Source organism: Myodes glareolus, chromosome 15, assembly GCF_982192425.1.
Source record: "Myodes glareolus chromosome 15, mMyoGla1.1, whole genome shotgun sequence".
NCBI classification, from domain to species: Eukaryota; Metazoa; Chordata; class Mammalia; order Rodentia; family Cricetidae; genus Myodes; species Myodes glareolus.
The window spans coordinates 66,034,631-66,058,869 of NC_142040.1; the positions used below are offsets into that span (position 1 = coordinate 66,034,631).

General features: G+C 44.2%; 1 protein-coding gene across 1 annotated transcript; it reads left to right on the plus strand.

Annotated features, from left to right (window-relative positions):
* The first annotated feature begins 9,998 nt into the window (after positions 1 to 9,998).
* Znf622 (zinc finger protein 622) lies at positions 9,999 to 20,600 on the plus strand. Its single transcript, XM_048457022.3, has 6 exons — positions 9,999 to 10,765; positions 12,412 to 12,669; positions 12,786 to 12,948; positions 15,586 to 15,698; positions 19,292 to 19,435; positions 20,341 to 20,600. The coding sequence occupies exons 1-6, from the start codon at positions 10,150 to 10,152 to the stop codon at positions 20,466 to 20,468; spliced, it is 1,422 nt and encodes a 473-aa protein (XP_048312979.2). The 5' UTR covers positions 9,999 to 10,149; the 3' UTR covers positions 20,469 to 20,600.
* The last annotated feature ends 3,639 nt before the right edge of the window (positions 20,601 to 24,239 follow it).

The window sequence follows — 24,239 nt, forward strand, 5'->3', positions numbered from 1 at the left end:
CCAGGACTGTTCCAGTGTCTCAATGCGTATGGCCCCTCCATTTTTGCTGCTACATTTGGGTTAGAATGTGTTCTAGAAAGATGTCCTCAGAGCCTAACAGTCTCCAGAGGAGGGGATGGGGAGGGCCATCAGACTGTTACCACTTCCTCCTGAGTCTTCTGGCCAGCGATACATGGGTACATCATGCCATCACTGTATGTGGCTCATGAGGCGTTAGCTAGTAGAGAGTGTGGATGGTTAACTGAAGTGGGGACTCTCTCTATGCAGGTTGGAAAAGTCAACATGGTGGCAGAGCTGAGACTTTCTGGTGGTGTGGCTTGTAGTGTTTTTTTTTTTCCTCTTTACTCTTTTGGTGTTTTAGGGGCCTGCTGCCCAGCTCCCAGATAAATCACACACAGAGGTTTATTATTACTTATAAATGCCTGCCCTTAGCTTGGCTTATTTTTAGCCAGCTTTTCTCAGTTTAAATTAACCCAGCTACCTATTGCCTCTGGGCTTTCCCCATTCTCTTATTCCTGTAAATCTTACTCTTACTCCGTGGTTGACTGGGTGGCTAGCCCCTGATGTTTTCCTCCCCTAGTTCTCTCGTTCCTCCTCTTCCTCATTTCTCTTATTTATTCTCTCTGCCTGCCAACCCCGCCTATCCTTGCTGTTGGCCATCCAGCTCTTTATTAGGACCCTCTGATGTTTGAGACAGACAAAGAATCACAGCCTCGCAGAGTTAAACAAATACAGCATAAACAAAAGACACACACCTTAAAATAATATTCCCCAACGGTGGCTGCTTTGGACTCACCCACACTCCTCTAAGTAACTGCACCAGATGTCCCGCGCTACCGTCTCGCCAGCAAGAACCACACGGTACACATAGGATACTTCTGCAGTAAAGCTTTAATGCCCCTTGGGAGAGCGGGCATCAGCCAACATGGCGGAGACCCAGATAAGATGGAACCCATCCCTTATATAGGAAACAGACCCTGCTTTGGACGTGTCACTCTTGGATTGGTCAATTGCTCCCAGTCCCAGGTGATACCTTGGGAGTAGTGGAAAAATACCAACACGTGTGAGCTTTCTAGCTCACCTGGTGGTGCAGCGCCATCTATGGTGGAGAGTGTGGTTGCGGCCTTCTACATCTCCCCCTAATTTTACTTCTTTGCAGAAAGGCAACTCCCTCGGAAGGTAAAGATAGAGGTCGCACTTCCCAAAATAGAAACATTAAAATGGGCTTACACGGAATCTGCCCCTAGGTTCATGACACCTGGAACCTATCCTGCCTGCCCTCTGCCAATTTTCTGGGAAAGGGAATATACGGCAGGAAACCCTTATGCAGAGCGACTTATCTCTCAGAGAGGGCCATTCTCTGTGCGATGCTTTTCAGCTCGACAACCTTCAGGGCTAGCTAAGCCAAGCACTCCACCCTGTGCCATGGACCACAGTCCTAGGGGTGCAGGAGCTGGTTGGCTTAAACCTTACTGCTTTAACATAGATAACCACACATCAGTAGAGGCTCCCTGTTCTAGGGCAGCCAGCGCTGTGCAAAAACCACTTTGTCCCTCAGACTTTGGGATTAGAGTCAGCAGACCATCCAGAGGAGAAACACTATTCCATAGCGTAGGACCGTTCCAAAACACTTCAACCCCCACCCATTCTTTGAAGTAGGGGATGAAGGACACAATCCAGGACTGGAATTATTCGTCCAAGCTTATGTCTACCCGCGTGGAGTTGATTGTCACGATGGACCGTCTCAAGGAGGACAGCAAATCATCAAAATTCTCCTGCAAGATACAAAGACAATTCTCGGGACAAGTTAGCCACTTTTATAAAGTTCTCATATGGTACACTGGTCACACATAAGGCTGGAGTTTTCCATTTACAGTCCAATTGGGCAGCTGCCATAAGATATCCACCTGTTTTTGTACTAGGTTAATTATTTGATTAAGAACCATTATTTTATCTCTAATAGATGTATCTATGGTAGTCTGCTGATCCAGGGCTGTAGCCACTGTGGTAGATAACTGATTGAGGGTCTTTGTTTTTTATGATATAGGCCGTGCTGCCATTTAAAAAATGTATAATGAACAGAGCATCGGGGGCAGTTCCTTTATTATTCCCCCCCTTTTGTTTAAATAGATATTTATCCAATTCTTAATTTGAATAACCATGGCATTTTGTAACCTGTCTTGAAGATACCCATAGTGTTTAGCAGAAATAACTGACAGGATAAGGGAAACTGATAGCAAGCAATAACTGACAAATCAAGGGGAAAATTCAGCAGCATAGCAATGGCACAGCAATAACAACATTGTAATGTACAGCAACAATAGTATAGCAATAACTGACAGACCAAGGGCAGGAGCTGGCCCATCCCTCAGGAACCTGCCAGCTCTGCAGCAATCAGGTCAGACAGCTCCATAGCAGAGGCTTTGTCCTCAGGCCTCTGGACAGATGAATCCACAGCATGAATGTCAATAGATGTATGTCAGCATTTCTAGAAAAAAAAAACATCTCCCAAAATAACATTTAAGAGAATTAAAAAACTCAGTGTAAAAATTTAGCACAGTCAGTACTGGAAGTAGGCTAGTCTTGAACTTAGAGATCTACAGGTCTCTGTTTGTTGATATTAGATTTAAGATTTATTGGCTCCCGTATTTCTTGCTGGTATGGTGGCCTCGGGCTCCAGAGCCCGCCCGCCATCCAAGGGCTGTGTGCGGCCCTGGGCCTGCTCGCTGCGCGGCTCCGCGTGTCCCAGGCCAGGAAGTGGTGGCTCCATCCCCAGGCGCCCCTGCCTTCCCCGCGGCTGTGTTGGTGGCGGAGTGTGGCGGGAGCCGACACTCAGACCGAGGCGGCACATGCGGCAACATCTCAAGGTCCGCGCCAGAGCTGCTGCGGCTCAAGTGGCCTATGGGAGAGGCGGTGACCAGGGCCGCTTTCCTACTAGCAAACTCTCAACACCTGTGCCACAGCAAAAGCGGCTGTAAACTCTCATAGATCCAGCCAACCCAATCACCCCAAAATCCAAGGGCCCTTTGCATCCATCTCCCTGTGGATCCCGAAACACCAGACAAGCCAAGCGTATACACAGCAATCTTTCAGGAGGACTTGAGTTCTTAAAATGCTAAGCAGTTCTTAAAAACTTAAGTCGCACTATGTAGATGTAATACGGTACTGCCTGTTTACTGCATTTAAACCTTAATTGCGCTTTTATTATGATAAATACGACCAGCCCTGCCTGAAGTCAGCATCGTTTAGCATAGCCAAATGGAACCAGAGCCATTTTACCCTCAGAGACCAGCACAGTTTTAGGTACATTGTAAGCCTTCTGGCCCGGCTGCCTGTGGCACCGCTGTGACATCCTCCAGGCCAGGCACCAACTGAGCCGGCGCAACGTTCTCCCCACCATAGCCACAGAGCAAAGCTCCGCTCCAGCCGCCCTCCAGCCCCAGCTGCACCCACTCCGCGCCCAAACCGGTGCATGGAGCAAAGCTGAACTCAGAGAAGCAGGCTTGAAAGGACCTCATTTAATCTTTTAGGGAATTTGGGCGTCGTTAGTCTCTTGGCTGCTTCCTGCTGTTATTGGGCCGTTGCATTCTTAGGGGTATACACTACAACATTTCAGGAGGTCTCGGTGATTCAAACCACGTGGATCTCAAGCACATACTTAGGCTCCCATCCTCCGTGGAGGCGAAAACAGAACCTCTCCTCCAAAACATCATATCCTTAGCAGTTTCTAAATTTAAATATCTTTCTCCTATCCAGTACACAACAGACAACACAAACAACATAACATAAAGCTTTTGACCTTGTAAATCAGCCTTCTCCCCCATTTTTACTTTTTTAAAATCACTGGGGGGTCCTTTTTAACTTATTTTCTTTTCTGTCTCCCCCATTCTTTACCGGAGGGTCATTTTTTAACTTATCTGGGTGCGCGCACAACCTCCCACTGCTGCTCAGTTTCTGATATGCTCTCTGGACTTTAGAGCGTACCTCTCTAAGCATGCATGCCTGCAGTTCTGAATCCTCCTTGTGTCCAAGGGGTCTCCGGTGGTGCAAAGTTCTTCTTTTTCTTCCCGGGTATGGCACCAGATGCACCAGATGTCCCGCGCTACCGTCTCGCCAGCAAGAACCATGCGGTACACATAGGATACTTCTGCAGTAAAGCTTTAATGCCCCTTGGGAGAGCGGGCATCAGCCAACATGGCGGAGACCCAGATAAGATGGAACCCATCCCTTATATAGGAAACAGACCCTGCTTTGGACGTGTCACTCTTGGATTGGTCAATTGCTCCCAGTCCCAGGTGATACCTTGGGAGTAGTGGAAAAATACCAACACGTGTGAGCTTTCTAGCTCACCTGGCGGTGCAGCACCATCTATGGTGGAGAGTGTGGTTGCGGCCTTCTACAAGTAACCCCTCCCATGCTCCATAACTAAACCCAATAGACTAGGTAGTTGGCCAGGCAAGACTTGAGCAGAATCGTACTTTGCTCTGTCCTCAGTCCCTGTCTGGAGTGATTAGACATTTGATTGCATGTCTCCAAAAAATGTCAGCACATCTGGTTCTGATGTTGGTGTTATGGTCCTAAGACCCAAAGTCCAAGTCTTGTGATTATCAAGCTCCAGTCTCTTAGCCTTTCACAAAGGCATAGTTCCAGAAACAGCTACTTAAAAGACTTTTAAGGGGGATCAACATGGTATAAAACCAAGACACTGTTTTTTTTTTCTGCTGACATATTATCTAAGCCATCATTTTAGATCTTTTTTTGTGTGTGTTTTTGGTTTTGTTTTTTGAGACAGGGTTTCTCTGTGGAGCCTGTCCTGGAACTCGTTCTGTAGACCAGGCTGTCCTCAAACTCTCAGAGATCTGTCTGCCTCTGCCTCCCGAGTGCTGGGATTAAAGGCATGCGCCACCACCACTTGGCAGCTATCATTTTATAGCTTAAAGGCAACTTAAACCTGTTCACAAGAAAACTGCGGAATTCTCTTGATGGGTCTAGCACTGTAATGGCCTTATAGTTCAATAAGTGCCTGTGAAAGAAATGGATGGAAAGTATTATAAAGGTGTGTGTTATGTCACTGTCTCTGTGGACCATGTGTAAGGTTCTCCACTCATTATTTGTAAGGGTTCTAATGTTACGGCCTGTGGAACTCCGGTAAGGTTCACCTAACCACTTTGTAACTGTTCCCACCCAGACAAAGTAAAGATAGAACAGTACCTCCTCACTGTAGGATCCTGTAGGAATTGTCCCTTAAAGGCAGAATTGGCCAACTAGGACCCATATGGCAAATCCAGGCTGCTATCTGTTTACATATGGGGTGTATACTAAAACTAATTTTAACCCTTTGAGACAGGGTCTCCTCCTTCAGCTCAGGCAGGCCTTGAACTCATGGCAATCGGCCTGCCTCAGCTTCCTAAGTCCTGAGATTTTAGGCATGAGTCATCATGTCCACCTCTATTTTAGATTCTTGAGTCTGTAAATAAACTTTTAGTAGAGCATAGCTGTGCTTATCTGTTGACTGAGTTTTCTGGCCTGCCCGGTTCCTGTAATCATTAAGTCCCAGGGAAATCACACAGAGGTCTACATTAGCTATAAACTGATTAGCCTAGTAGCTCAGATTTCTTATTTACTCTTATAACTTATATTAGCCCATTAGTTTTGTCTAACCTAGCCACGTGGCTCAGTACTTTATTCAGTGAAGCAGTCACATCTTGCTTGCTCTGTGGCTGGGTCAGGACTGCGTACCAAAACTTTCCTCTTCCCAGAATTCTCCTTTTCTCCTTGACCTCTAGTTCCTGTCCGGTTGTCCCACCTATACTTCCTGCCTGGCTACTGACCAATCAGCATTTATTTAAAATATAATTGACAGAATACAGACCATTGTCCCACACCACTTCCCCCTCTTTTTTTTTTTTTTAAAAAAAAAGACCTCTGAATCTAATGTCCTTTGTTTAACTTTTTTCCTGGCCATTATCCATAACAACTTGTAACCAACATTCAAAACAAAAAAATATCCATAATCCATTTTGGGGGAATGTGGGTGTAGTTTTCCAGGCCACTTCCTGCTGTTTGGGGTGCTAATAATCTTATGGGGACCTAAAGAAAATATAAAATTATGATTAAGTCCTGACTTGAGTATCCAGTGAGTCTTGATCATCTCAGGCAGCAGTCTTGAATCTGTTCTGGTTGTAGAACTCAGACATCTGGGTCATCCATTTCTACCGGAGATTTTTCAGGTGGTCTTCCTTGATCAAACCTGATTTTTCTTAACTCAGAATGAATCCACAGCCTCTCATTTTCTGTGGAAACAAAAGCAAAACCTCTTCTTTAAAGTAACATATCTTTTGACTTCGACTTTGAAGTCAAGCTATTTTCAAAAACCTATAGGATTAACTCAGCAACATTTATAAGCAAATATCTTTTAGCAGCTGTTGCTCCTTCCTCAGCATTCAAACAATTCAAAGAAAGCACAATAACACACAGTATCCAGACTCTCTGTGCATTTTTCATCTTTACATGACTTTATTTTAACCTCTATTTTATTTTTACTTTTAATTTTTGGCTTTTTGCGACAGGGTCTCTGTGTATCTTTGGCTGTCCTGGAACTCACTCTGTAGATCAGGCTGTTCTAGAACTCACTCTGTAGACCAGGCTGACCTTGAACTCACGGAGATCCACCTGTCTCTGTCTCCCAAGTGCTGGGATTAAAGGTGTGTGCCACCAGACCCAACTACTCTTTTTATGTTTTATTTTAAGGACTTTTTCTTTTCTCTCCCAAGTCTGCATAGATTTTTAACACACTGTAAAACATTTAGAGGTTTTCCTTGCTTTTGAATCTCTCTTTACTGTATATCTCTCTTTTTCTGACCATATGAGTCTTTAATTTGCTAAGCAATATGGAGAGGATTAAAGCCATGGCTTTAATGGCTGGATCCAGCCCATTCCTTAGCTTTCTGAGATTCCAGCCTCATGGCAGAGGTATCAGCTGTAGCCAGTTTATTGCCACAACTCTATGGCATTTCAAGGTCTCTGACGGCAAGCAAGCTGCAGCAGTGCACTCACAAACCATACTAAAATGCTCTGTAGCTGGATCTCCTGCCTGAATGAGTCAGAGTTTGCAGTGGCAGGATGGTCCAGAAAGCCAGCATTTTAAAATAGCATGGCTTTTTTCCTGCTATGGCTGAAAACTGAAAAGCATGTGGCCAGCCTTTCATCAACACCGTTTAAGTGTTTCATGGCAGGGTCTCTTAAAAGAGCTGCAAGGTTTTACAGCTAAAGCTGAGTCAGGAAGCATCTCTTAAATGAGAGCACTTGCCTCTAGCAAGCAGAGCCCACCTGAAAAAATGCTGCTGTCAATCTTAACTCTTCTTTTCTGTCTAGAATTACTTCCCAAACTCTCTCAGGCTTTATACAGTTACCCCACGTTGGGCACCAATTGTTTTAGGGAGGGGCCTGCCTGTTCGTCCCGGCCACCCGGCTATCTTAGCCCCAAAATAACCACACAGAATCTGTATTCATTGAAACACTGCTTGGCCCATTATCTCTAGTTTCTTATTGGCTAATTCTTACATCTTAATTTAACCCATTCCTATCAATTTGTATATCGTCATATGGCAGTGGCTTACTGGAAAAGATTCTAACTGGCGTCTGTCTCAGGTGGAGGATCCATGGCTTCTCCTTGATTCTGCTTTCTTCCTCCCAGGATTCAGTTCTGTCTTCTCTGCTACCTAAGTTCTGGCCTATCAGGCCAAGGCCGTTTCTTTATTCATTAACCAATACAAACAAGAAGGACACCCTACACCACTTATGCACCTAGATATTGTGATTGGTTGCTTTTGTTTTATTGCAGCAAACCCAAAAGGCTGGAATAAAGACTAGACAGGACCACAAAGCCTAATCTTTTTTACTGCCTGTCCCTTTATGAGCAATACCGTAACCTTTGATCTAAGAAATAGGAAACACTATAGTACTAATATCCTCCATCTCCATTCAGAAAGGAACAAGCCTCCCAAGGGCTAGCATAAAATAGGGCACATCAAGTTGAGGCAAAACCGAGCTCCTCCCCTTACTTTGAGGCAGGACCAGGTAATCCAGCATAGGGATCAAGTTACCAAAAGTCACCTAAGATCCAGGGAGAGGTCCTTATCTCACTGTTAGAAGCCTTACTAAGAGCTCAAGCTACAGGATTGTCACACACATGCAGAGAGCCCATGCAGGTCGGTCCCATGCAGACTTCCTGGCTGTTGGCCCAGCATCTATGAGCTCTTGCTCAGGTCAGCTGTCTCTGTGGGTTTCCCACATCATGGCTCCCCTGGCTGGTACAATCCCTCCTCCCCTTCTTCTGTAAGACTCTCGGAGCTCAGCACAGTGCTTGCATGACCCTACCTGTACTAGATGACTTGGTCTATTTCCTGCTGCTATAACAGAACTCCTGAGGCTGGGAAGTTTATAAATAGATATGTTTAGTTCTCAGTTCCAGAGGTCCAAGAGTAGGGAGGTGGCATCTACGAACTGCTGCTGATGGCTAAAATGATGCTCCACAGGTGGAAGAAAAGGAGAGGTAAAGGGGGATGTGTGTGGAAGATCGGAATCACATGGTGATGGGGGAGGCTGTCCAGCTTTCCACTGGCAACTCTTCTAGTAAACAATCTACTCCCAATTTCTTGACAAAAGCACTAATCCATTCATGACTCAATTACCTCTTAAACGTTCCACTGACTCCCAACACTGTGACACTGGGGAACACTATTTTAGCACACAAATCATTAAGGGACACACCATATCTAAATGATAGCAAGCAAATTAAGAACATCCTGATAAGGAGTGGTTAAATAAATTCAGGTCCCATTGCTAGCATAGTATAAGCCACAATGACTACAAAGCTTATTCTCTGAAGTTCACTACAAAATTTAATGGAGGTAGCAATGCTGTTTAAAGAGGCAAAGTCCATTGAGCAGCCAGAGGGTGGCGTCACACACCTTTAATCCCAGGACTCAAGGCCAACCTTGAGAGTCAACCTGTCTAAAAGGAGAAAGTGTGACTGCATCACTAGGGAGTCACGCGCCTTTAATTCCATCTTTAATTCCATCACTAGGGAGGTGGAGGCAGGAGTGATATGGCTGGCTGGGGGAGGAGGAATCTAAGGTAGGAGAAGAGGAACTCATTGCATTCTGTAGTCACATTGAGGACAGAATCGCCCCTTTTTCTGAACCTTAGTAGAGGTCCTAACTCTCTAGTGATTTGATTGCTTTGCTTTTCTGATCTTCATCTTGAACCCAAATATCTGTCTCTGGGTTTTTATTATTCGTGCTCCACCATATATATGAGGTTATATAGACAAACCGAGTACATAAAATGGGGCGATTCCCAAACTGGTTATACCCCCGGGATCTCCAACGACGGAGCCTTAAAACGTCTCACGATAATTTTTTTTTATTTTTTATTTTTATTTTTTAGCTTTTAGATGCGGAAATAGTACTTCGATCATTAAAAGCAATTTCAAATAGTTTTACTTTTTGCATGGCTCCTTGGATTTAAATTTTCACACGTGGCTCGGGTTATATTTCTGTGTGACAGTGGCTATCCTGTGCTTTTGGCACCCAGTAGGGAAAACTTTTCATTCAAGAGCTTCGCCCTCGCCCTTTGCTGCAGAGCGCGGAGGCTTGGGTCTGGACTCCAGGGCCAAGAGGCTCCGGAAGCCCCACGCCGTCGCCACGTTTGAGCTCCCGTTCCAGAAGCGCAGGAGACAATCCGGAGGGAACACACCAAGCGAGAGCCCAAAGCAGAGCCCACGCCCTCCTCCCTCTCCTACAGCTGTCACTTTAATCACGTCACAGCACAACCGCTAACCAGAGCGCCTCACAATGACGTGGCAGCGTCCTCCAGGAACGCCTTTGATTGACAGGGCGTGCCGCGCACTAGAAACGAAGTGCCCCCTCTTCCGGGGCGTGGCTGAGGAAAGAGGCGGGACTTTCTGCCCAGCCGACAGTACTTTAGTGGGCTGGCCGGATGTTCCCTCAGTGAGATTCCGGAAGCCGGAACCTAGTGTAGCTTTGCGTGGTTGCTGGCGAGGTGGTCTCTTCGGACCTGGTGAGACTGAAAACACCGCTCGGTGGGTTCTTGGCTAGGTCGTCTCCTGTCCCTCCCGTCCTCGCCATGGCGACGTACACCTGCATCACCTGCCGGGTGGCGTTCCGCGACGCGGAGATGCAGCGGGCGCACTACAAGACGGACTGGCACCGCTACAACCTGCGGCGCAAGGTGGCCGACATGGACCCGGTGACCGCCGAAGGCTTCCAGGAGCGGGTGCGGGCGCAGCGGGCGGTGGCGGAGGAGGAGAGCAAGGGCACGGCCACCTACTGCACCGTGTGCAGCAAGAAGTTCGCCACGTTCAAGGCCTACGAGAACCACCTCAAGTCGCGGCGGCACGTGGAGCTGGAGAAGAAGGCAGTGCGGGCGGTGAGCCGGCAAGTGGAGATGCTCAACGAGAAGAACCTGGAGAAGGGACTGGGCGCCGACAGCGTGGGCAAGGATGCCATGAACGCGGCCATCCAGCAGGCCATCAAAGCCCAACCCTCCACGTCCCCCAAGAAAGTGCCCTCCGTGCCCGCGGAAGGGTCCCCGAGGGCGGCGGGCCGGCGGGGTGCTCAGGATCGGGACCCCGCGGAGAAGCCGCCCCGGTTGCAGTGGTTCGAGCAGCAGGCGAGGAAGTTAGCGAAGCAGCAGTGGGAGGAGAGTGAGCAGGAGGAAGAGGATGAGGACGAAGAGGAAGGTAATGGCCCCGTCTGGGTCGGGGTGAGGCACCGGGTCCCTGGAAACTTGCCGGTGGAGATGGAGGGCTGGGGCCGTTTTACCGATGTTGCGCCTCTCTGGGAGCCACACCCACCCAGGCCATGACCGCCCTTTCTACTTTGTTTTTAAGCTTTGCGGCAGGGTCTCACTGTTCCGTGTCCACCCTTTCTACTTTGTTTGTAAGCTTTGCGACAGGGTCTCACGGTTCCCCAGGCTGGCCTTGACTTTCTGGCCCCTTACTGCGGCTTTCCACGGCATCCTGCCTGGATTTAAGGTTGCTAACCTGATTTGTGTCCAAAGTAGTTCAGCAGATGGGTTGTAGACATCTGTTTTTATGGTTCTCCTCGACCCCACCGAACTTCGGGTGGACCTGAGGGGAAGAGTGTTTAATGGTTGCTTAAACATTTTATTATGGACGAGGCGAGCCTTACATTTTTTTTATTCATATGAAGTTTTCTTTATTTGTTTTGAAGGAAATAGCATGTTCGTTGAAAAAATGATGGCTTTCATTAGGACATTGTAGAGTGACGAGCCAAAGGGCTTTAAATGCCTCACTAGTTTGCACCTCCACAGGAAATGTTGTCTTTCTGCTTCTCTATTGTGGATTCGGGACCCAAAGCACTGACTGAAGAAAGAATTAAAGGAGAGTTGCTTTCTAAACTAGTGGCATACGCTTCTTTTCGTTTGGACGAGGAGCGTCACACCTGTGAACACAGAAAGACAGACTGTTGGCACACTGCTTCAGCAGTTGTCATTCTAGTGGCTTCTTAGGGTTTGGCCTTTAGCATAGCTGATTCAAACTGAGTGAGGGGGTTAAACTGCCAGCAAGCCTGAAATGTGGGGGCTCCAGCCAGCAACCAAGGCTCTTTATGAAGTATTTATTTCTTCACCCCTCCAGCATCTGAATACTGGCAGTGTTTGTGTTAATGTCTCAGTCTGTTTATGCTGCTCTAGCGAACTGTCTTAAGCCTGGTAATGCATAAGGAACACGAATATATGTTGCCACCGTCCCGTGTGCCTGTAAGCCAAGAGTCTCGCTGCTGTCAGCTTGACTGTCAGATGAGGGCCTGTTCCATGGACAGGGTATTTTTCTCAGACTTTGTCTACATGATGGGAAAGGCAGAGAGGTCTAGGTTGTGGACTCATGGAGGACAAGCGAAAGGCTAGCTGGTTCACCTAAGTCCTTTTCTTAGGATATCAACCTGTTTGTGAGGGCTTATCACGTTCCCACCAGTCACACTGGTGATTTAGTTGAACTTGGGAGGACACATACACTCAAAGTATAGCAGCAGTTCATATAACACAGCGCACATAGCGTTATACACAGTAAAGTTTTCTTGTGAAGTGGAAATGGTCGACACCATTTCAACCATTTCAGAATCCATTTATCTCTCTATCCAGTACTGGGCTAGGTACTGTGAGGCATAGGAGCGAGTTAGAGAGATTAATGTTTGTTATCATTCAAGCATGTCTTGAGGGTCTAAAGTGTCTAAAGTGAGGTCTTGAGAGAGAGTTTGGCTTCTGGGGGACAGGCAGGGTTTATAACAGGTCATGAATCATCATGCTTTGATCGTGCTTACTTTATTTTTAAAAGTAAATTTGTTTTTCAAAATGTCTGGCTTGAAGATTGGGAAGATATTGATTCAGATGATGGATTGGAATGTGAGAACCCTGGACTGGATGAGGAGGATGCAGAGGATGCAGAGGATGCAGAAGCTGGGGAGAGCCCGCCCCCAGGTGCCATCCCAGTAACAGACTGCTTATTTTGTTCCCACCACTCAAGCTCCCTCATGAAGAATGTGGCTCATATGACTAAAATCCACAGCTTCTTTATTCCTGATATAGAATATCTTTCAGATCTGAAAGGACTCATTAAATATTTGGGTGAGTACAATCATTTTCTTTTGATGAAGAAATGTTTTTCAATTTGTGAGAATAGTGAGATTTAACCTGAATTGGGAAGATTGATTTCTTATTTTTCCCTTAAATTTTGTTACCAGGAGAGAAAGTCGGTGTCGGCAAGATTTGCTTGTGGTGCAACGAGAGAGGGAAATCCTTCTACTCCACAGACGCTGTGCAGGCGCACATGAATGACAAGAGCCACTGCAAGCTCTTCACAGATGGCGACGCCGCTTTGGAGTTTGCAGACTTCTATGACTTTAGGTAAGATGGAGTTTGTGAAGGGGTTGAAGTTGTATCTCTCCTGGAGTGATCATGTGCAGTGTCTGCCCCCCTTCTGAAAATGAGCTGGGCTCACCGTGCAGCGAGCTGTGATGTCACACTCAGCCTCGCCCAGTATAGTCTGGACCAACAAGCTCACCTGAACACTTCTAGAATAGTGAGGATCTCTAGCCCAAAGTGAGTGTGAATGACTTGGTTTTATTCTTTGTGATTAAGTGGTCAGAACTTTGATTTTATTAATTACCTTCTGAATAGACATACAAAAATTAGGTTTCATGTTTTGGGTTCCTTGAGAAACTTTGAGTCAGAGACTGACTTTCTGCCGGCTCCTGGCGTTTGGTAGGAAGGTTATTTCATAGGTAATTCAGCCCTCACTGGGATCTTGACCAGTTCATATGTATGTAACAAGCATGTTAGGTGAGTAGTTAGCTGCTTTTGTCAAAATTTCTGTGATACAGCATAGATATACCATATGTACCGGTATGTGTAAGTACTGTGCCAAACAGACACAGCCCAAGTGATACAGATGGTCAGAAAAATTTTAATCATTTAGAACTTTTTTGTTCTCTCTTCCTGATTGTGTAGTTTGCAGTAGAAAGTGGCTGTTGGATAGCATAATTAGAAGTCATACCTGAGTTTCTGCTAGAGATAGAACGCATCCTCCCTAAGCAGTAGATAATATTTACCCCTCTCTAGTTTCCTACCAGACTGCAATGTGTTTGACCTTTAGACTGATTGTCTAATTGGGAGTAGGCTAAGCAAACACCAGAGATAGTCAACTTGGTAACTGGCTTGAAATAATGAAGTCTAAACATTCTGGTTTATTTATCTACATCTGCTTTTTGTATATTTAGGTTCCTACTCAGTCTTATAGATTTCAGTACCTTCTATAGGCTATGACTATCAATTTATATCTCTAATGCAACCGCCTCAGCTTCAAACTTTAAAGCTCTATTTAACATTTGTATTGCATTTTGCTATGCAATCAAGCCTACTCCACCTTACATAAATGATAATTCTATCCTTCCCAGTGTGCAAGCCAATAATTTTTCAGTCATTCTTGGTATTTTATTTTTATGTTTACGTTAATTCTTTAATCAGATCCTGTTTCATCTGCCTTGAAGTTATCTTCAGTATGTGTGGCTATTTTTCATTTCCTCCAGTGTCAGGGATAGTTTACCATTAGTTTTGTTGCCTGCCTGATCTTACTTTTCATTCTCACCACCTTCTGTGTTATATTCTCAAAGCTAGCTTGAGGGATCCTTTTATTATTTTAAGTCAGATCAAGTGCTGCTCAAAATATTCCCAGGGTTTCCTTCCTCCTGAAAGTAACAGCCAGAAGTTGACGGTGTACAATGTTCTAGTGTTCTAACTCTAGCTATGATTTTGCTGTTTACATGCCTGTTTTTTTCTTTCTAATATATATCAAGTATGCGAATCTCAGAGTTTTTGCACTTTGCTTTAGCTCAGAGATTCCAGTGATTTGGTTCCTCATTTCCTGAAGGACTCTAATAAATTTCACCTTGCCATTGTGACCTTCCATGACTGTCTTTCATAAAACAGCAATGCCCACCTAATCATTTTTATCCCTTATTATCCTCATAGCCCTTACTACCATTTCACACAATTTGTATTATTGCTATTATCTCTCTTGTTGATGAGATAACTCCTTCTGTTGCATTGTTACTATTTACCAGTGTGCTCCCAGCTGTTGCTAGGAGTTAAAGTTGATACTGATGCAAACCGTTAAAAAGTTTCCTGCCTAGGATGGCTCAGGAGGAAAGCACTTGGCTGGCTTATTTAAGGTTCTGAGTTTGTTCCATAGTACTAACAATAGCAAACATCTCAAACAGAATAACATGTTCTTTGTCTGAATTTTTTTGTGTGTGTGTGTGGACTTGGTGTGCTCTTTTGGCTCCAGAAGTGATTAGCAGTATGAGCCTTGATAAACTAGCATTAAATAATATATTTGTTTTATAAAATAAAAGTTGATAATGTGTTGTGGGTATAGACAGACATTGCTGTGCTTTGCTTTTATATGGGTGTTCGGAATTGAACTCTGGTCTGGTTGCGTGGCTGGTACTTTACCCACTGAGCCATCTCCCCATCACTGTCTAGTCATTTTTCTCTGTGGTAATTTAAATATGAAAATTTGGATATATTTAGAAACAGAGATTCTTCTAGAACTACACTGTCCAGTGTGGTAATAACTAGGTATATCCTATGGCTACTTAAGTGAAATAAAAGATACTAAAAACTCAGTGTTTTGTCAGACTATCTGCATTGAAAAAGTTCAGTACTTGAAAGCCTGTCTATCTAAAGCTAACATGTGAGACACATGTGTCTTTCTGCAGTCTTCTAGAACTTGTTTCTGTTGGGAATACCTTGATGGCCAGTTCTGTGTTCATGTCTTCTGCATTTGGTAATCTTTCTAGAGAGGAAAAACATCCTCTTAAGAGTCATTTGGTCACCTTTGTGGCAGAAAAATTCCAACAGTAGTTTCATCCCTCAGTTCCTTAGTGGACTTTCCCTGGGAGCTGGTGGTAGCCTTGTGGCGTTTGCAAATGCAGTTTGTCTGTTGAGTTAACTCTATTGATTAGTGCTGTTTTACTGTTATAGGAGTAGCTACCCAGACTACAAGGAGGGGCAGGACCCTGATGAGATTGAGGAGCTGTCCTCAGAAAAGACCTTGGAATGTGATGATGAAACCATGGAGCTGATACTTCCTTCTGGTGAGTGTATTTGTCAGGAAGAAATAGCTTACTGCCGGTGTGCTGTGGAAGGCACGTGTCATCTTCAGTTACCTGCTGGACCGAGGGAAAAGAACATGCACCTTAAAGTGGTTGGTTTTGTGTTCTCAAGTACTTGTAAACTTTAAAAGTAGCTGCTTAGCTCTAAGTTGGCTGTCTCCTTAAAACTGGGTTGTTGTTGTCCTTGTTTCTTTTCAGGTTTAGAATATTTTGGCTAGGTCTTTCGTTAATATTATTTTTTTTAAATGTAGACTGATAGGTCCCCCCCCCCGCCACTTCTGTGTATATGTATGTATGTCTTTTTCTTGTTTCTGGTCTATCTGTGTATACATGTGTGTGTAGAGGTCGGAGGTCAGTGTTGGGCATCTTCCTGAGTTGCTCTCCTCATTACTTGGTAGTTTCTCACTAAACCTATAGCTCATCAGTTTGCCTAGGCATCCACCCCTCCAGGCTGGGGTTACAGATGTGTGCCAAGATTCCCCACTATTTACCTAGGTTCTGGGCACCTGAATTCAGGTCCTAATTACATGACAAGCACCTTACCTACTAAGCCATCTACCTAGGCTTCCTAGGCTTTCCTCTCAGATATATATATATATATATATATATATATATATATATATATATATATATACATACATATATATAAAAATATATGTGTGTGTGTATATATATATATATATATATATATAATGTATATATTCTTTTCCCTCTTTGAACTGATTCCTCTGGTACATGTGTTCTTACATAGCTCAGGCTTTCTGTCAGTTACTTTTGCATAGGTATGACCAAAAATCTGGCTTAAACAAGAATTTATCTTGGTTCATGTTTTCAGAAAACTCAGTCCATGATCATTTAGCCAAATGCATTTGGGTTAAAAATATAACGACTGTGGGACCATGTGGTAGAGGAGACTGTTTACCGCATGGCAGATAGTGAGGCAAAAGGAATAGGGCTAAAATAGTCTCCAGGGAGCAGGCTCCATGATCTGCTTCTGTCAGTTAGGCCCTACCACCTTAAGTTCCTGGTTTCCACAATAGTTTGATATGTTGATATTTGAATAGCAGTGCTGGGTTGGCTGTCTCTAGTAGTTGGAGAAGAGGCATGGAGAATAAATTCTGCCCTCTACCTTGGAAAGCAAGCCTTAGTGTAGGAATTTATCCCAGGAATGAGAAGATGAAGAAGTCATGAATATGAGAAGCATCCACTGTTTATTCATTATATAGGAAGGAAGAAATGTGGCAGTTAACGGATAAGAATGGAAACGCTACAGAGGGCATGGTTTGAAGGGAAAGAGAAGGGAGTATAGAGGTGTTAGTAAAATATAAACAGATCCTGGTGTTTACTGCATACACAACACAGGCGGTCTTGACAACAGGCCTGTAATTCGATCCTCTTGTCTTCGTGTGGCGAATGAAGCTGAGCTGTGCTCAGGCCCTTATCCACGACCTCACACCCAGCCTTTCCCGACTTCGTGCACTGCGCAGGGAGTTCTGCAGTAATGGTACAGCAGGAGCAGCACCCCTGTGCCGTGAAGGGGTCTGGTGAAGCACTGTATATGTGGAAAGTCTTGCTTTCCTATTTTGCAGTACTGAGACAGCTAAACACATCTAATATCACAAGCTGTGATTAACTCAGAGTAACTCAGTATATTTTCTTTACCCTCTGTGGTTCCTCACCAGGAGCCATTGCCTTCGAGGCATATGAGAGCTTCTGGTCCACCTTGCCACACATTCGTCTTTGGGTCTCTGTATGGGTGTTGCCTCTGGTACTCTACTCCACCATAAGACTCTTCTGGGATTTACTCCTCGGGGGATTATTCTTAGACTCTGTGCTCCTAGAATACTTGGACATCTGTCTGATAATTCGCTTTACTTCTTTGTAATTGTTGTCTTGCTTATCTCTCTTCCCTCATTACCTTTTAAAAACATGCATACATTTTAAGTAAACGCATATTAATTTTACCTATCTATGAGATATGTGACATTCCAGCACATGCATGTAATATATAATGACTCTGCCAAGGTGACTAGCATATTCATCATCTCATACATAATTGTTCTTTTTGTTGAGAACACTAAAATTTTCCCTGTTGGCACCTTTGAAATCATAGTCTTTCAGCATTTTTAAGGTACGTGCATATGGTACTATGCAATGGGAGATAGAAGTGATTCCCTCCCCATTACTTCTGAGAACTGACTGCCCTTTCTCTTTCTCGTAGTACTGAGACTCAGATGCATAAAAACAGGATAAATGTTGTTGACAGAGAGGGCGAAAGTAACTTCCAAAGGGAAGGCAAACCTGGTCCCTTGGTTTGTATAGGAAAGCAGAGAGGAAAGGAAAGGGAAGGAAAGGAAAGGAAAGGAAAAAAAAAATGAGCAGAGGAGGCTTGCAGGAACTTAGAATCCTACTTGACTTTCTCTGTACAGGTTTGTAACAACTCGGAAAATGGAAGTCTCGAACAGCATTGATATAAAAATGTAGTGACAACACGAGAGTCAGAGGACCTCAGAAACCTCCCGTGCCTGGGTTACCGTGGGTGTTAGTGTAAAGCCAGTTTGGGAAGGACCATACACACCCAAGAGTTCGCTTTAAACTGGCTTCCAAAGTGTCAGATTGTTGAGTAAAATCAGCAGCTAGGTGATTACAAAGACAATGAAAAAAATTCCCAGTAGAGGGCGCTCTGAACATTTCTCTGGAAGAGTGTGATGTGGCTCAGTTCCCTTTCCTTCATTACTCTTCAGTTCATATGGAGGAAATTGATGTGAAAGATACATTGATTTATTTGCCAACTGGCCAGATGAAACTGGTGTTGTGTTTATGAGAAATGCACAATTAATTTTAGGATATTAGATACTCTAGTATCTAGTATCAGTTGCATCGGCTATTCAGCAGGAATTGATAGTTTCATAAGCAGTTGCGTGAGGAAAGCTAGATGGACAGAAGTTTCATAAGGCAGTCATAAATGTCGTTATTCTAAAGCTGATGTGTCCTTCCAAGGGCCTTCAGGTTGAGCTACTCTTAGCACTTTATGTGGTATTAGTGCCAAGTTCTCACTGTAACCGATGGCAACTGAGTGCTGGGACTAAAGGCGTGCACCACCACCACCCAACTTCATTCGATTTCTTAAATAATCACAGACTTTGAAGAGAATTTAGCTTAATCATTTCTGAGGTAATCAGGTGGTTTCCATCATTTAGGAAGGAGCATCTCAACTTTGTCAATATGGCTAGATGTTTGCTGTTGGTGGACTGCCCCTGAATTTTTCTATGTTCAGTAGCATCTCTGTCCTTCAGCCACTAGATGTCAGTAGCACTCCAGCTGTCCACAGTGGGTATCAGATATCCCTGTGGGGTAAAATTTACTCCTGTTGGAGGAGCCCTGGAATAGAACACTGACCCAGAGAAAAGATGATTTCATTTTGTTCTGCTCTGACTATGACTTGTAGACCTAATGTCAGGACTATTCCTGTGTGATCTTCTTGCTCAGGGATTTTTTTTTAGCCTACATTTTTTTTAATGCTGGTCTATTACTGCCCTGTTCAGTATTTGAATGTTTGCTCTTTTGAAAAACAGGTGCCAGAGTGGGTCATCGCTCCTTGATGAGATACTACAAACAACGATTTGGCTTGCCAAGAGCTGTCACGGTTGCTAGAAACCAGAAGGCTGTGGGCAGGGTACTCCAGCAATACCGAGCCCTGGGCTGGACAGGCAGCACAGGTACATTGATGATTTGTGGGTTTTGTGGGCTTGGGTGACATGATATCATTTGCATTGTACTGGGTCTCCTCCAAGGGGAGCTTGACTTCTTAGCTCTGGGGCTTCCGTTACCATATGATACCTAGGGCAGTAAGTCCAAGACTTACATTCTTATATACATAATATTCCTGGCTTAGTAATTTGATACTAATGCTTATCATATGTTTATCATAGTTTATCATAGTTATAATAGTTATAAAAAGTATAACTTAGAAATCATTACAAGTTGAAATTACCTGGAGATAACACAGAAGTAGTATCTTAGTGGTTAATAGCTTGATCTGTGGAATCTAACGTATAGTCACATGTTATAAACTTTTATATTGTGAGCATTATTAAATATTAGTTTCTATCCATACAAGGGATATAATTGAGAGACTTGACTATCCTAATGCATGTGTGATATAGTACATGTGCTACTTGTTGACAGCCCTCTTTGGCAGTTTTTCTTAATAGAAGAAGATTAGAATGAGTAAAACTGACAGCTGAAGTTAACTAAGCTTTGAAACCACAGGGTGCCATTACTTAACTAACTCTTAGAATGTGCTATACAAAGTTTTCTTCTTGCTCTTCTGAGAAATAACAGTCCAAGTGGAGGTGGTGGAGATAAGAGGACAGGCCCTTTGATGTCCTGGAAAGCCCTGGTACCTAGAATCACTGGAGACTCACTGCCTGCAAAGTTCACACCCACAGTTCTGGGCTCACAGAACTCCGAGCTCCATTGCTTAGAGTCCCCACATTGGCATGTCTTTAAATATAGAACTTGCTTACCCTAAGCCACTTTGGAAATTCTCTGCAAAGATTTGACTTCCTCTGGCAACAAGTAAGAGACCATGCCTCATTTCTTACCCTCCTTCCAACCGCAGGCGCAGCTCTCATGCGTGAGCGGGACATGCAGTATGTTCAGAGGATGAAGTCGAAGTGGATGCTGAAGACGGGGATGAAGAACAATGCCACTAAGCAGATGCACTTTAGGGCCCAAGTGCGGTTCTGAGAGGCTGAGACTGGAAATGCATCCTCTGACTGTACTTCCCTTCCTGTTCGAGGACCAGTGAAGCCAGATTGTGGAATGGATCTTTTGCTGCTACTTCATTTGTTCTGATCTAATAAAGTCAGAATCATGTCAGTTTTCAGATGTCATTTTTGAGCAGTTTAAAGCTTTTAAGTGGTGATGTGTTTGGTGGGTTCCGGGACCTGCATCACTGCCTGACAGGTGCTTTATCGCCTCAGTGTCCAAATGCTTTCGACTGTCAGCATAGTGTGGGGACACATATTCGTATCCACTGCGTCATGCCACGGGACCTAGGTCAGGAACTTTGCAGCTTACATAGGAGCAAAATCGAATGTCACTCATGAATGTGTTTGGCCGAGGAAGTAAGTAGTCCATGTGTCTGGGCATATAGATAAAGTGTAGGGAGGAAAGAACATATAAAGGGCTTGCTGTGAAGGTTTTTAAATTTCTAAGAACGAAGAATGCCAGCTTTTATGTTGTTTCTCTGAGTGCCTCACAGTTAAGTCTATGCGGAGGTTCTTAGTGTAGGTTACTTAGGAGAAGGTACTAGTGATGCCTTGTCAGGAAAACTAAGCTCGGTATCCACTTTTGTGACTTTGGAAAGGTGAATATAGTTCTTAATCTTTAAATTGTTTTGGGTTGTTCTTTCAATTTTTTTTTTTTTTATCTTACAGGTTGTGAGGGCTCAACAAACCAGTCAAAGTACCCATTCCGTCATAGGCTTCCCAACAGTGGGTTAAAGTAGGAAGTCTCCTTCAGTGTCAAAATGACCGTACCAAGGTCAAAGTCATAGGGAGCGCAATACTCTGATGCAGTGACATAGGATGCCAGGAGGCTGCAGTTGTCTGGACAGTTTCCTAAATGGCCTTTGCTAGCCTGTCTTGTTTTTAAATTTAGGATTCAGAATTGAATTTTATGTTCTTCAGGATACATATTCACTATCATTTAAAGAGAGAAGTAAGCTCTCTTTGAATTTTTTCCTCCATCTCTTCTAGCATCCTCCCCATAGAAGTACTCAGCCTATTGACATCTCTGGCATGTTCTGAAATCTGTACGTTTGTAGTGTGTTTCAGGTGGTTTTTTTTATTTTCTAAAATTTAAATTTACTTATTTATTTTTTTAAAACAATCTTTTTTCATTCTACATACCAATCCCTGTCATTCCCAGTTCCCTCCCCTCCTCCTGTTCCCTCTACCTTCCCTCCACCCCACTGCCCATCCACTCAGAGAGGGTAAGGCTTCCCATGGGGAGTCAACAATGTCTAGCACATCACTTTGGGGCAGGACCAAGGTCCTCCCCGCTCTAGGCTGAGCAAGTTATCCCTCCAAAGAGAATGGGTTCCCAAAAGCCAGTTCAAATGACCCCACAGTCTGCCCCAGTCATGCAACTGTCACTCACATTCAGAGGGCCTAGTTTGGTCCTATGTATGTTCCCCCAGCTGTCATTCTGGAGTCAGTGAGCTCCCAGTAGCTCAATTCAGCTGTTTCTGTGGGTATCCCCATCATGGTGTTGACTCCTTTGCTCTTATTATCGCTCCTCTCTCTCTTCGACTGAACTTGGGAGCTCAGCCCAATGCTTCGCTGTGATACTCTTCATCTGCTTCCATCAGTTGCTGGATGAAGATTTTATAATGACCTGTAAGGTAGATAGTAATCTGACTACAGTACCAGGCCAGTTCAGGCGCCCTCTCCACTATTGCTTAGGGTCTTAGCTGGGGTTGTTCAGGTGGTGTGGTTTTAATATACACCCTACCGAATATGTGCACTAATTGTGTTAGACCTCTTGGTTTGTTTTTATTCAGCGTCAGGTGTGTAGCTCATTCCTTCTGACTGTTACCTGGTGTGCTATCATGTTGGACTTACCTCCTGCTAAGCTTGTCTAACCCACCAATACTATACCAGGACTGCCTGTACCTCCAGCTTATCCAGTTATATATACACACACCTTTTTTAAAAATTTTTATTATTATTATTTTTTTTTTTGGTCATCTTCTTCCTCTTTGCTTCTCCTCCTCTTCCCCTCTCCTTTTCTTCTGCTTCTTGCCACTGGAGTAGAAGACGATGGTTTTGGTGTTTATTAACCTACTAAATACTAAATACTAATACTACATTCATTTTTTATTAGCTATTCTCATCCACCAAGAGAGCCTTTGTTCTGATTTTGGGTTTATAGCACAACCTGGTATCTCACTTCTGTCCACATAATTTTGTAAAAATTTATTTGCCTTTTCAGCTTGTGGAGGCTTTCTCCCTGGGATTAATCCCAGGACCAGATCTGGCCCTACCAGGTTGGCTTATATGGCTTTAGCTTGAGACATCAAGACTGGATCCGTACTGAGACAGCATGAACTGATTCCTTTTCTTGCGTTTTGCAGAGGCGCCTGGCGGCCTGGTTTTCACTGCCCACCTCCAGAATTGACACTGGGCTGCTCTATTCTTCATTCTGTTCCACAAATTCGTGTTTCCTGACTATAAGCATATTTTTTTGATTCTCCACTGTAAGGAATTGCTGTTTCATAGACAAGGAAATGACTCAGAAGTTTAATAACATTATTTTTTTAATTTATTAGATTTTTTAAAAAATATCAATCCAAGTTTCCACTCTCTCTCCTCCCATTCCCTCCACACACCCTCCCACCCCATCCCTAGCCAATCCTCAGAGAGGGTAAGGCACATTGCTTTGGGGAAGGTCCAAGGCCCTTTCTACTATATCTAGGCTGAGCGAGGTATACATCCAGAGAGAATAGGATCCCAAAAAGCTAGTACATGCAGTAGGGATAAATCCTGGTGCCACTGCCAGTGGCCCCTCAGTCTGCCCCAGCAATTCACCTGTTCACCACATTCAGAGTAACTAGTTTGGTCCTATGCTTGTTCTTTCCCAGTCTGGCTGGTGAGCTCCTATTATCAGGTAAACTGTTTTAGTGGGTTAACCCATCATGGTCTTGACCTCTTTGCTCATAGTCTTATTCTTTCCACTCTTCAACTGGACTTTGGGAGCTCAGTCCAATGCTCCGATGCGGGTCTCTGCCTCTGTTTCCATCAGTTGCTGTGTGAAGGTTCTGTGTTGATATTTAAGATATTCATCAGTCTGACTACAGGGCAAGTCAAGATTGGGCCCCTTCTATTGCTTAGGGTCTTAGCTGGGGTCATCCTTGTGGATTCCTGGAAATTTTTCTAGAGCCAGGTTTCTGCTAACCCTGTAATGGCTCCCTCAATCAAGATATCTCTTTCCTTGCTCTCATCTCTGTCCTTCCTCCATCTCGACTATCCCATTCCCTCAAGTTCTCCTCAACACTTCCCTCCCTTTTCCTTTTCCTCTCCCTTCTCTCCCCACCCCCATGCTCCCAAGTTTATCAGGTAATCTTGTCTGTTTCCAATTTCCAGGTGGATCTATTTATGTTTTTCTTTGGGTTTACCTTATTAGCTTCTCTAGGATCATGAAGTATAGGTTCAATGTCTTTTGTTTATAGTTAGTATCCACTTATGAGTGAGTACATACTATATTCATTATGAGTGAGTACATACTATATTCATCTTTTGAGTCAGTAACATTTTAAAGGAGGCAACAGATAGATACCCGAGGTGATTTCTTGCTCAGGTTTCCTGATACTGCTGCACACTTGGTCCCAGCTAGGGCCTGTTTCCCCAGCCTTCACAACGATAGGCTGTAATAGTGTGACTGAATTTGCACCAGCAGCGTGCACAGAGATGGTGGTAATGTAATTGCAGATTGACCCTGAGATAGACTGCTGTG